The sequence below is a fragment of the Scatophagus argus genome, chromosome 19, assembly GCF_020382885.2.
Source record: "Scatophagus argus isolate fScaArg1 chromosome 19, fScaArg1.pri, whole genome shotgun sequence".
In the NCBI taxonomy this organism is placed as follows: Eukaryota; Metazoa; Chordata; class Actinopteri; family Scatophagidae; genus Scatophagus; species Scatophagus argus.
In genome coordinates this window covers 12,235,304-12,249,110 of record NC_058511.1, presented here as the reverse complement: position 1 = coordinate 12,249,110, position 13,807 = coordinate 12,235,304, and the positions used below count along the sequence as shown (strand labels likewise).

The following is a 13,807-nucleotide window of genomic DNA, read 5'->3' as shown; positions in this document are numbered from 1 at the left end:
CAGTTTGGTCTTTTCTCTCTGTCGCCTATCATCATCTTCTTCCAATGTTCAAGCTCCCTGTTGGAGTCACACAGGCTCATACTGGAGGGGCACACTACAGGCAAGTCGATCCTTATCTCCTCTGTGTCGGCGTCCTCCTGCCATAACTATTCATCTTCCTTCCCGGCAGGTTGTTGTCGCAGGCTGCGACCATCATTTGCCTCGTGTCGACTTGGCGGCTTGTAAGTCATTGGTCATTTCCAAGTCTGACCACCTGCTGTGCCGACAGACAGAAAGACTGAAGAGGTAGAAGGAGGGAAATGAAGAGATGCCACATTGCTTAACAGTGTGCGTTATATTTCTATTCCAAATAGGGTCCTCAGGAAACAGCCTACCTCAAAATCAAAAAAACAAATCAAAAGCCAAGAAAATTATGATTTGAGGTAAGAGGAAGTTTCCAGGAGACAAATCTTAGTCAATAGCAAGTCCACCTAAAGTGAAAAAAAAAAACAAAGCAAAACAAAAAAACATTTCCACCTAAGAGTTTCTGTGTTCGTATACACAAATGTTTCTGACTATGCATGACTAAAAAACATTGTTCATATCTAGAATATATACAATCTGAGTATACCGGTTAAGTTGGAACCCTTAAGGACAATCTCCAGTAAAAGGCCATTAGAGTCAAAGTCAAAAGTATAACTGAATAATTCAACAGTTTTGTTGAAAATAGACAGTGAAAAGAAATGCAATGATTTAAAATCTTTAACTATATTTTATCAGTTTTAGAGGATTTATGATGCAGCTTGTAAAATGTCTGAAAAACGTGGTTTAAAGGTTGTCAACTTAAAAAAGAATGTCTACTCTTTAAGATCAATTCCACACAACAGTGCGCAGAACAAAGAGAGGATTAGGACTCTAACAAGGCTTCAGAAGGGTAGTTTTTATTCATCAAATACCAGTTAACAATAGACACACAGAAAGAAACATAACTGTGATAAACTGTACATGTGTCCTTCTCTTCCTGCTGTTTCTTTACATCCCCTCTTCCACTTCAGTCAGACACTCGTCTCTTTTATGCCTCCTCTTCCTTTCTCCAGTGCTTCATGTTTGTCCGTTCTTGTCATCTCTCCACGCTGCTCTTGTTCAGAGCTCCTCAGAGTGGAAAGCTGAAGGACAAGAGGAGAAAATCAGGTATTCATGAATCCTGGTTGTTGCAGGTATAAGTGTTAGTGGAGGGCAAACTAGAATGCTGTTTGTGACTATTTCTTACAGACCAAATTCTCAAAACATTTTCAGTTTTATAACTGATATACCTGGCAAGCAGTACATATGAAGAAGCATTTTTTCTTCTTCTTCTACTTTCTTCCTGCTGTTGTTTGGCACCTTGAATACTGTAAATTAATTGCTTCTGATATTCATGGCATAGCAAAGACGAACATACATTTCTGTTACTCACTCTCACTCTGAATCCATTAAGGAAATCCATTAAGTGCTGCTGTGAAATACAGAAGCGCTCAAGTTCAAGCTCTTACTACAGTTAATTAAACATATTTTTTTAAAGGGCCATTGGTTCTGATAATTGGATGAAGAAGATAAGATGGCAAATTTATTTTATGCCTAATGTATTTCCACGATTTTTTGGGTTAAAGAGGCCATCATGTTCATTATAACTGTTAGTCAGTGAGTGACAGCTCCGTCATTACTATTTTCTGCACAGTGTGGATTATCATGATGAGGATGAGCTAAACAAACATCTGGTTTCCGCACATATATGAGACAAGTTTGAGACAGGATGCACAGTTTGCTTTTCAGTACACTGACATGCTGATATATTACTACTTATTCATTCATGAAATGGTGCATGTAACTGTCACGTTCTGAATGAGATGTCAAGTGAGGTAAGTGTCTTATTCATGATGATTAGTTATTAAACATCTTTGTCATTACATGGTTAGTAAGTGAGAGGTGATGTTTTCTTACATGTGAGGGTTTCACTTAGTTGGTGAATACCTTCCTCCTCATCATCGGGAGCTACCAAACTGACTGCAAAAGTCCACATCATTGCCAACCAATCAGTGCTCTCCTGAGCTGTGATATCACCAGCGATCGCTGCGGGGTTTGATCTTATTGGACGAACGCCACCTAATCAGGATAAAGGAAAAAAACAATGTAATAGAATAAACAAATGCTATGAGATATTTTGAGATATTTTGACAAGTAAAGCTGAACAAGTGGACAGGAGATGGACAAAATATCAGGAACCCTTACCTAAAAACTCAGAAAATATTGTAGAACAGAAATCAGTTTAGTAAAAGTCACTCAAATGACTTTTCACAAAGGTAATTTGTACTGAATATGTACATGAGAGTATATGCCACCACATGCAGCTTAGAGCTCACATGGTACAGATACTTTAAGACTCTGTTTGGTCACACCAGGATGTCAGTGAAAATAATCTTTTAAAATGTTAGCTGAAATGTAGTGAATGCACATGTGATATGTGTGATATCTTAGGAGCTTCTGCTTGCCTCTAGCCTTCAAACCTCTCTTAGCGATGGCAGGAGGAGGAGGGAGACCTGAGGGGGGAGACAGCAAGATGTGAAGTGTAAAATACAGGTTGTTCAGACACAAAGAAAAAGAGAGAGTGGGCAAACAGAGAGGAAAGATAGCAGATAGAAAAGAGAATCCATGAAGAATACAATGATCAGTGGCCTTCACTGCACAGCATATTTTCTGTTTCCAATCAGTCACACCCACACGCAGTCTTAGATTTATTGTTTTCCTCCTCCGAAGACAAATGATTAAAGAACTAAAACCATCACACGAAAAACGCAGCCTTTTTATCATACAGAACATGTTAGAACTTCATGTCTGGATGATGCTGAGGAGCACATGCTGAATGAGAGCACAGCAACAAACAGTGACATCACTGCCTCAGTTTCAGAAGCATTTCAGTTTCCTTGTCCGTCGTGCGATTCCCACTGAACTAGTCTGAAGTTCCAATGTGTGTGCCAAAAAAACATATTGGTGCCACTTCTTTTGTGTTAATTGTTAATTTACTGTATTTTGCAATGCTTTGTCAGTTCCAAGTCAATAATATGAACAGATTTCAGAGTCTCAGGTTTGTGTTTGTCCTCCAGCAGAATTTTTGCTTTGTAAGTTTAACCCTTGCACACAACATTCATTTATGACCAAATTATTAAAATGCTATTAATGCTAATGAATAAAAAGTGCAAAATTCCTATTAAGAGTTTATAACTGATATATATCAGTGGCTGACAGAGTAAAAGTTATCATTTGGTAACCAAATGCACTAGAGGCGCTTTAAAACAACTAGTCAGTTATGCCAAAAATTCTTCTTCTTCCTCTTTTTGTACGTGGACCCTTCTGTGCTGTTCACAATGGCTTTGTCCCAGCAGCTTCTGCCATTAATTATTCTTTTTAATTTTTGCTCTCCCTGGTGGAAGAAGCTTTCTGTCTGTTTGTTGCCCAGTGTGGAGGAGTCGTATAATGGATCGTCATAAACAATTGATTAATGCACTGACATTTCTCTGATTGGCACTGCAGACACAGTGCAGGAGAAACCAGGAACAGAAGGTTAGCATTTCCCCCCTGCTAGCTCTCTGTCGTCCTTTTCTTTCTCGCTCACTTGCTTTCTTTCCTTGTCTCCTTTCTGTCTCTCTTCTTTCTGTAGATCAGTTTTCTGCCCGTCTTGTCCTGTGTCTCCCCTCTTCTCTTCCCTCTCCCTGTCTGCCTTTGTTTTTAGTTTAGCAGCCACATTAAGGCTATGACACACCCCTAAAAAACAGCATAAAAAAGGTGGACGTGAGCATATCTGAGTGGGATGAGAATAAGCTAAATAGTGATGAGCTTTCTTTCTTTCTTTCTTTCTTTCTTTCAGCATGTGACACTGACCTTGTATATAAATGTGATACGGACACATGACAGATGCATGTCTCATTAGTAACATGAGGGTGTTTTTATAAAAAATCATTTTCCCTCTCATCATTATCATTGCTCTTTTTGTTGCCTCGGTCTCTCTGTCACATGGTTTCATAAGGTGACTGATTAAGCTGTTGACAGTGCTGCTTCTTTGTCTCTCCTCCTCCACCTTTTCTTTTCTCTGCATTTTCTTCTACCCAGCTCTTTTCTATACTCTCTGTCTTAATCTCTTCTGAATTACTGTATTTTTATACTGAGTCTGTCTGCACAGGCATTTGTCTCTGCCTCTCCGTTTCCCTACTTGTATCATTTTCTGCTTATTCTCTATAGACACACACACATAAAACTCTATCTCTGCTCTTTCACGACAGGGAGAATTGCATTTCTTCTTTATTGTCCAAAAATGTCTCCTTGCTGTTTCATTTACGCACACTGGCCTTTATTGAAATGTCATGGTGGGAGAAAAGGCTTGTGATTAAAAATGCAGCTCAGCGTTTTGTCATTGTCAGCCTGCTAATATTTGCTTCAGAAAATGGAAGGATAACTACAACGTCCAGCAGACACTCTTTTAATGCATATTTCCCCCTCATCTCAGGACTATCCTTGGTCCTCAGAGAAATGTTTCCTCGACTTATAGAAAATATTTGGAACTTTTATTGATCCCTCTTCATGAAAAATGAGAGATAAATGAATCAATCTCATCCAGAGACTCTGTACTCTGTTTTTTTTTTCCATTATCATGTAAGCCTCATCAACTTGAACATATTTTTTAATGTCAGCAGGCACAAGAAAATAAATCCGCAAAACTGAACAAATGATTTGAAATCCCAGCAGGTCTGCAGTTTAACCTAGGGTTCAACTTTTTAAAGTTTTAAACTGCAACTGAGGAAGACTGTTAGCAGGTCCAGAGGAAACACAAATACACATGCAGTTCCACGCTAAAAATTCAGCTACGTGTGCACAAAACAGAATAAATGAGTGAAATGTGACAAATGCAGATGCTTCCACACTGGAAACTGAGTGGTTTTTCAGGGTTAAAAATGAAGGGAACATCTTTTGACAGGATATTCCATCCCTCCAAATATTTGCGAGAATTTAGGATTTTATGGCGGCTCATGGTGACCAAACATCTCCACCATGTTGCACCACCCAAAAATCTACAGTAGCCCAGGATAGACAAACCAAACACTGGCCCTTGAGAGGGACGGAGATTGATTCAATCCCACTGTAGAACCAGTGTTTAGTTTTCCCAGAACAGACCAACTAAACACTGACTCTAGAGAGGGATGTTCACAGCCTGCTGTAGGTTCTCCTACACACTTGGAAGGCATTGGTGTTCAGTTGGTTGCAGTCTGCATCCTTACTACTGCATGCAACAAAATCTTTCACATTGATCCTTTAATTTGTCATACATCTTTAAATGAGAGGCTTGACAAACACAGACTGTTTGTATTTGGCAGCAGACCAGAAAAAGAACAGGTGGAATTTAGAAGTTTTACATGGAAGTTTTACATCAGGAAACAATGCTCAAACGGTAAATGGCCCATTTTTTGAAACACTTGATACATACAAGACAAAAATCATATATCTTTCTATCTATTTTTTTTCTAGTCTGTCACAGGCAACATGCTAGTACAAGCAAGCAGTGCAGTCAAACCATTAGTAGTTTCTGCTGCTGTTGTTTTTACCGGGATGTAAACACACGGGGTCGTCACAGTATGATGTGTACTCTTTGGATGGGATGGCAGATGATTGACGGCGTGAGGATGGAGAAGAAGTGAAGGGGTGTTGGGGGGGTGAAAAAGGAAGGAGGACAGTGAGGAGAGGAGTTATAGATGAGTGTGTTGATGTGTGAGGCAGGACTATCCTTACACTGTTGAATAGCCCGAATACATGGTGGCGTGTAGTAGTGGTGGAAGTGATAAGGAGCAGATGTGAGTAGAATTGATACAAAGTTCATTATCATGATAAATTAACTGTGTGCTGGAATACACCTGTTACAAAATCAAAGTGATTGATTTCCTGTTGCGTGGCTGAAAGATCACAGGCAGTTTGACCTTTGTGTGTCAGGTCTATTTACAACACTATAGTGTATACTGTATGTGCATGTGACTGTAAGGTCATGATTTATTTTATGGATTTATTATTTCTGAATAATCTCTTCATCATTTCCAAGAATGTTTCGGAAAGATTAATGTAATCTTAATTAAATGTGTGAAATCTATGAGCTCAACGCAAGCCAAAACAAATTTTCAGTCATTACTGAGAGCTTTATTGTACATACAGTTTATGTTGAAAGCTTGCCTGTAGACAAATTTCTCATTTTTGCATGTTTACCTGAGATGTTTGTAATTAATTGAAATTAATGAATTAAATGTAGAAAATAAATAATAACCAGAGTAAAATCGCATTACTATGTTTTTTTTCCGTGTTTTGATTTCAGGGGTTGTTAACAACCCAGGTTCTGTGTTTACAAAAATAAAACCTCATGCTGCAGAGTGTAGCTCCGTTGCTCTTTCTTGATTTCTCCTATTATGCTGCAATCAGACGTTTCTCATAATCTCAAAACATAAATGAATGGTTGTGCAGAGCCTTGTTAGCCTGATCACTGTGCCAGTGAACAGAAAGTCTTAAGCAGAAATGAAAATGTTTGAAGGAGAGATCTTGACTGCCGCATTTACTTTAATCAATCAGTAACATAGCTGTGTTCTCAGGAAAATTCATTTTCTGTTATCTAATGACAATGAAGTAATTAAAGCGTGATCACAGAAAATGCAATTTGATCACGAAAGACAATTAAGTCACGAGCTGGAGATAACAGGATCAAAGATATATGAGGAAACAAAGACGTTCTGGGAGTCTGTAATGCAGCAGTGGGAAAAGAGGTGAGAAACCAGCGAAATATGTCCTTGAAATTGTTAAATGTTGTAATAAAAATGATGACTGATCAGTGCCTGAAATGGGCCGATACCCCCAATACCAGCTCTTCTTATTTTTTGTCCACATGCGTACCCTTACTTCCTCTTGGTAAGTCCTGGTACCCACTGCTGAACGCCTCAGGATTTCATCACATCAGGTTACTGCATAACTTTGTCTCTGTGCAACCACAAGGCTCGTTTAATGCAAAGAAAATAGCACTGAAATTGTCCTTGTTGAAATGCATGAAAAAAGAGAACTAGCGAGAAACTTAAGCAACTAATGAGGGTTCTTTTCTGAAAGCCGCTGATGGACCTGCACTGTACCTGGCTGCAGAGCAAGTGACTTATAGGCTGACGGTGCCAGCTGCAGCACCAACACCTTCCCCATCAGCTGCCAGCTGCCAAAGTGGCACACTTTACAATGGTGGCACCTGACGAGGAATCATGCTGACTATTTCTGCAAGACAAATGATTTGCTCAATGTGAAAAGTTAAGAAGCTTGAATGCCAGATTTGCAAGGAAATCACATCTTTGGGAATACACTGTCATCAAGGGATGAAACTGTTGACTTAATGGGGGGAGTGTGTGGTGAAGCAGTTCAGCCATAAATAAATACAAACAACTAAACCTCAGGAAAAAAGATCAATGAATACGACAAATCACTTGTCAAATATACCAACAAAATTTACATTTATGATGGAACTTTGTAAATGCATGTCATATGTAATGTACATACTGACGTGCTTATGGAAACATATTTGGAAGAGGGATGTAAGATATGCATAAAAATATAAATATACCCAAGACATGTGTGATGAACATGTCATGCAACTGCTGAATTAGGGTACCGGCACTTTCTGGGCCTCTTCAGGCACTGTGATTGAATACAACCTGTGACTATCCTATCATAGTATTAATGTTCACGCCAGGATGTGTATGAGTCAGACATTTAAGTGAAAATGAGCAGGAGTGGCAAGACCTCAGTATGTACACAGCTGTATCGCTACACTGGTACATAAACTGTCAGCTGGTGCACTAATTTATGTTAGGTGAGCATGTATGTGTGAGAAAATGCACTTCAGGTACAGCAGGTACTTTCAATACATCTGTCTGTCAAGTGAAGGCAAACACACAACGCATAATGTGCCACTCCAACCAGTGTTAGAGCAGCACGGAAGATGAGACCCTGTGTTGTTATTAACAAGTTATGAACAGAAAAATGAGATGCTGTGTGTGTCACCTAACTTGACACACGGATGTCGTTGAAAATTTTGATGAGAGCGTGTCCACTTTTGAAGTGTGCTTCAAAAATGTCTGAAAGGTTGTTGGAAAAATGTTTGGATGAGATATGGATGTGTGAATGTTTTGTGAATAAATGGGTATAAATGAGTTGAAAGAAAGTGACATAAAATACGACAGAACATTACAAGCACACTATAATCACATTATGATGGAATTATAATAATTCTTGAATGGTTAACCAACTTAAAATGCAACAAAAAGCAAATAACAATTAATAACTGTTCTTACCTGCCAGAGTTTTATAGTCTAGCAGGTCAAAGAGAACGATAGCCACTCCTGACCATGTGAGGATCAGAGCCATAACCAGCAGCCAGGCCATCGGTGAACTAAAGGTCAGAATGAAATCATCCAAAAATGTCCTCTGATTGGTCCGAGCTGGAGGGACCGACTCCCCGCCGTTAGCTTGACTGCTCATTGGTGAAGGGAGCTGAAAGCAGAGAGAGAGAGAGAGACAAAGAGGAGAACATAAATAGGAAACAGGAAAGAAATAGGAAATAGGAAAGAGAGAGACCATGATTAAGATAAGGAAAAAGGGTCTGCTAATCACAAATCACAAAACATCTTTGCTTACCAGTTAACTTAGCTAAGAGCTAATTTAAGTCAAAGCCACAGTCTAGTAATGCAGTATTTTGTGAGGACTCAGAACAGACAGATGTAAGAAATAATGGTGAAAATAGCTGCGGGTGTTATATTCACAACTTTGTATCAAGCTCCAAAAGTCAACCATAAAAAAAAAAAAAAAAAAAAAAAACACTGGATGCCACATTCCTCTTTGTGAAAACTGCAACATCTTTTCACTAGACCCTCAGTGCGACCTCTTTTAATCCCCATGTTCCAAATTAGGCTTTCTCGCACACATATCTCCAAGGCGAGACAACACTGTTGACATCAGCAGAGTTTCTATAAACATATATAGCAATTAGATTACAATGCAATTAGCTGCTTTAGATCTGCTTTAGAAGAATATGATTAAAAATGGATGCAGCAAAAGAAATAGTCTGGCTTTGTTGGTAAATTGGTTAAAAAAAAAATCTGTTACAAAATTTCTAAATAAGTTACAAAAACCTTGGGAGAATTGTGGAGGTAGACAGCCTACTTTGCCTTAAGGCCTTTGGTTAAGTGCAACACAAGGTTACAGCCCATGATGGTGTTAGTGCTGTATTCACATGACATGATGCTGACATCCTCCCATTACCACTGAGCCCAGTTTGTGTAACTGTAATGAGTCACTGATATGAGCAACATCACTGCATGCAACAGACATGCATGCTGCATTCATGCTACCAGTTCTTTTGGTTTATGTTTATTCACATGGATTTCAGCAAATCATTCAAGTATGCTCTCTTCTTCTTTGTGTGAGGATGAGGATGACAGATATGAGGAGGAGAAAGAGTGGGAGACAGCAATGAGAGAGAGAAACAGACAGACAGAGATTTGCCTGAGGCGACGAGGAGATTAAATTCCATCTCACTTTGAAAAAAAAAAAAAATCTGCTCTACAAGACAAATTACTTCTCTAAAGAAAGTTTTCATCATTGTATGGCAGCGGGGCCCTGTGCCATAACATGATTACGCTCCAGCGTTTGGTTGTTTGTGTTCATTATGTGGCGTGCTGCGATGATTTACTTTTTCCTCTGTCTCTCACCCAGCTTATCTGCAAATATAAAGTGATAGCTACACTGTGGTGAAGATTTGAATTAAAATAGGATTGACTCATTTAGAAGAAATATGCCCTTTTCAAGCTTATTAATGAGGCCCTGAAGGATGCTGATCAACTTGAGTCCTGCATGGTCTGAGCTGGTCCAGTTGAGCCCTTTAACACCATTCATTATGACAGTCTCATAGACACAATTAGGTGGCAGTTTGGACTCTAATGGATCTCATCTTCACTGGCAATTAATACAAGCTGAATACAGATTGGTGACAATGTTGCCCGGTCTCCTCATTATATCATGTACATACCTAAAGGCCTTCAGTCAGTGTTTTTTTCTCGGTATTGATATATGTCTCTGCTTGTGAGTTGAACTCAATGACTTGAGTAAATTGGCCATATTATAGCCTATTATTTAGACTCAGCACTCACACCCAGAAGCAAGCTTCACTGCACAAGACTATTAAACAGTGTAAGCAACAACATGAAACCTGTTCTTTCTGTGTGCAAATTACTTTGTGGCGATTTAAACAAAAGCAATTAATTGAGGAATTTGTGTCATGGGATAACTTCTGTTGTTCATCGGTGCTATATGAATAAAACTGAACCGATCTGAAAGCTGAAACTGAGTATAATCTTTAATAATTAAAAGCCTTTAAAAAAGATCCTTGTGTCAATAGCTTGAAAGCTTTTTCTATCTATCTATCTACCTACTGTACAGTCATATAATGTGAAGAGTTGATGTGTTTTCATTCAGTTGCTGCCTCAGGCTGACCTTTCTGTTGCTGCATTCAGATAACAAACTAAAAAATCAATTTAACATAATTCTGCCCACGGACTCTTCAATGTTTGTGTCTGCATCTGATTCAAGAAAGCTAACCATTGATCTGGTGAACAGCGACTGACATGTGTGTCATTTGTAGAGCTGAGAGTGCCTGTGTGTGTGTGTGATGCAAAAGCCAACCACTGATCTTGTGAAGCCCTAGCAACGGCTGGTTCAGCCGAATATATCGATCCACAGCTGGTAAAACGGTCACGATGTTACAGTGACAGAGGGCTGGAGCACCTTCTAAATGTCCTGAAGCAGATAGATCAGAAAAGCTGCACTATGCAATCATCCACTTGGCCATTCTTCTCCAAACCATGTAATTACAGTGTGGCCTCTCATACAGCCCACCTTTTATCATTTCCGTCAAAGTTTGAGTCACAAAATATTTTCCCTTACAGTGGATGTCCGTCCTCTTGTCAAAAGCGGATGACCCAGCCCACCTGTTGTTACCACCAAGTGCCCGGCTGATCTTCATGCACACAAACAAGGACACCAACTGCTGCTCCACCACACCAAAGGAATGAACAGAACGAGAACAATGTGCGTGCGGGCTATGAGCCGGTATTTGAGGGCAAACAAAAGGCGACAAGGGCACTTATGAGAGTGTGAGTCATTAAGTGCATTTATATGATGCTGCTTATAAAGTTAGGCATTTCAGTTTCATAGTTACTTCTCAGATTAAGATTTAACATTAAAGGCGTATGTAATCTCACACAATTGTAAATGCATTTTAGTTTTATTTATTGTAAATAACAATTTGTTATTATCTTATGCTTCACAAATACTAAAAATACTATTTGATTTCTTTCCATCAGTTATGTCATAACTCTTAAGATTTATCTTGTGACCCAAGCCGATATAATAATGTAACAGTCACAGGAGATCTTATTGTAGTGGCACATTCTCTGACATAACGAATAAATATACTTCTTCCATGACTAATCATTACAATATGAGCCTGGCATCAACTCAGAGTTTCATGTAATAGCATAAGCTGACAAAAGAATTAATTTGCCAAACACTCAGTACACAGTATGTTCTCATCTGCGTTAAATGAAGCTTATGCGCACAGATACTGTAATGAAAGCAGTGATTTACATGTCAACTGCTCCCCTGGGTTACATTTTTAGCAATTACACGATCATACTGTCAGAAGAAGACGGAAAAAAGAAACACGAGAGAAGAGAAAGCTAACTGATCATTTCAACATCAAATCAAATATTTTCAAAGGCTGTTGTTCTCATGCTGGGGGTTGGGACCCACAGGGGATCCTAAGACACAACTGATAGATCTCATGATGGTGTAAGGAAAACGAAACAAAAGCATACTATACTTTTTTTTCTCCTGAAAAACCAAATATTTTCAACACCTCAAGCTTATAAAACTCCCTCACATGAAATGATTACTGTTGACTGAACTGTTCATAACTCATCTAATCTGTGTTCAGAGGGTACAAATACTGCACACATTGCTTCGTTTTAACGGGGCACAAGCCAAAGCGGTTGTGAGCCACTGGTCCAAGAGCAAAATGTTGCTTTTATAATATATTTTGCTATGACATGGTGTGAGGTTTGACTGCATTTTTAACTGAACACTATTAAATGTTGATCTCTTGGGCACAATTTTGACACATTAGTAGTCACATAAAGTGCTCTGTTATACCTGAAAGTGGCATAAGAGCAACAACATGAGGCTGCAGGTTGGCATTTAGTCATGAAGGGAGAAATGTGAAAATGTGTTTATTTACTCTCACTTGGACATTTCTATCAAAAACTCTGTACGGTACTCTGTACTGTACAGTGCACTTCAGAACTTAGGGTCAGAAATCATTAAACATTAACAGGAGCCTGTAGCTCACACCGAGGCTACATGTACTAAAGGCTTGGGGCTTATTTAACCATGACGTTAAAGTCTTTATACACCTTTAAAGTTGCAGTTCTCCACCTTACAGAGTTCAACATTATAAGGATGACAGAGAGAAAACAATATATGTATGGACTATGCAGACATGCCGTGTTTAGTAACATCAGTATCGGATCATTAGTATTAAGTCCAACAAGAAAGAAGGATTTTTACAGCACCTTGGACTTTTGAGTTTGCTGGATGTTCAGGGATAACCTTCTGTCCTTCAGTGGCTCAGGAAATGCAGCGTTACCATAGAAACAAGCATGTAACTCCTTTGTTAAATCCTTTCTGGGCCCCAGCTGATTGTGAGAAAAAGACGATAGAGGCAACACTCAAATCTGGCAGCAGAAAGCACACAGCAATTGTGCTGAGCTGGATCACAGCAGGTCTAAAAATACACTAAAACCTTCCCCACAAGAGAAAATGGATAGAAAATTCTTTTTTTTAAATTTGTTTTTGTATTGTTCATGTTAATCTTAAAAATCTTCTTGAAGGTCTCAGTTTGTGTCCAAGAAATTTAAAGAGTTAAAGTTCCCAAAATTCAGTTACTAGCTGGAGAAAGTCAAACAGAAGGAGAAAAAGAGAAGTGTGGAGAAGGGTTTGACCTACCGAGAGTCACCCTGCCCCCTCTGGGGGTCCAAAATAGAGAGATAGAGGAAATGGAGGGAGGGAGGATGAGAGGGAAGGGGAGATATCAGAAGGAGAGGAGGGGTGGAGAGAAGAAAGAAGGAGGCATACAGGAATGAATGATCAAGGGAGATAAAAAAAGAGGAGGAAAGAATAAAGTGAAGAGATAAAGGTTGAAAAGTCTTCTGTGTCTCGAAGACACCAAGCTTATTAATCACATTGTAATGATGGAGGCAACCAGAAGCAGCTAGTAGCTGATGTTACATCAGTGTTTCCTCCTCTGACAGGCCTATTACTCCTTACCTGCCCGTTACTCACCTGTTCATAAATATCAAGGCAATGACGAAGCCCTGTAACAGATTTTGCTTTACTTAATTATCTGTTTCAATAACATTTGATATCTCAGTTAATTTACAGGTCCTCCAATAACAGCAGCATCAGTAACACAACAGAATAACAACCATATTCACTTTGTACCCTTGAGAACGACTTCAAAACTTAAGTACTCAGAGCTTTCTAAATCTTCTAACCATTCTTGCACTTCCTCCAGGGGAAACGTATTTTGTCCGAAGTGCCCTTGTCAGACAGAGGTCAAAGTGAAGAGTAAATAAGTGAATAAATATCTAGTCGACTCACCCCCTGTGAGTTCTTAAGC

At 39.1% G+C, this 13,807-nt stretch overlaps 1 protein-coding gene across 1 annotated transcript; it reads right to left on the bottom strand.

The window, feature by feature from the left end:
- Positions 1-899: 899 nt before the first annotated feature.
- On the bottom strand, positions 900-13,807 carry LOC124050981 (triadin-like). The gene is made up of 7 exons (XM_046373982.1): positions 13,789-13,807; positions 12,702-12,824; positions 8,370-8,568; positions 5,610-5,651; positions 2,508-2,555; positions 1,960-2,121; positions 900-1,145 (listed from the first exon to the last, which is right to left on the bottom strand). Exons 3-7 carry the CDS (start codon positions 8,554-8,556, stop codon positions 1,123-1,125), a joined length of 462 nt encoding a protein of 153 aa, XP_046229938.1. The 5' UTR covers positions 8,557-8,568; positions 12,702-12,824; positions 13,789-13,807; the 3' UTR covers positions 900-1,122.

Coding starts and splice junctions, on each gene's coding strand:
- LOC124050981 (XM_046373982.1), bottom strand. CDS start 8,556: ATGAGCAGTCAAGCTAACGGCGGGGAGTCGGTCCCTCCAGCTCGGACC. Junction 5,652..8,369: donor AGACTATAAAACTCTGGCAG/GTAAGAACAGTT, acceptor TCCCATCCAAAG/AGTACACATCATACTGTGAC. Junction 1,146..1,959: donor ACTAAGTGAAACCCTCACAT/GTAAGAAAACAT, acceptor CTTGTCCTTCAG/CTTTCCACTCTGAGGAGCTC.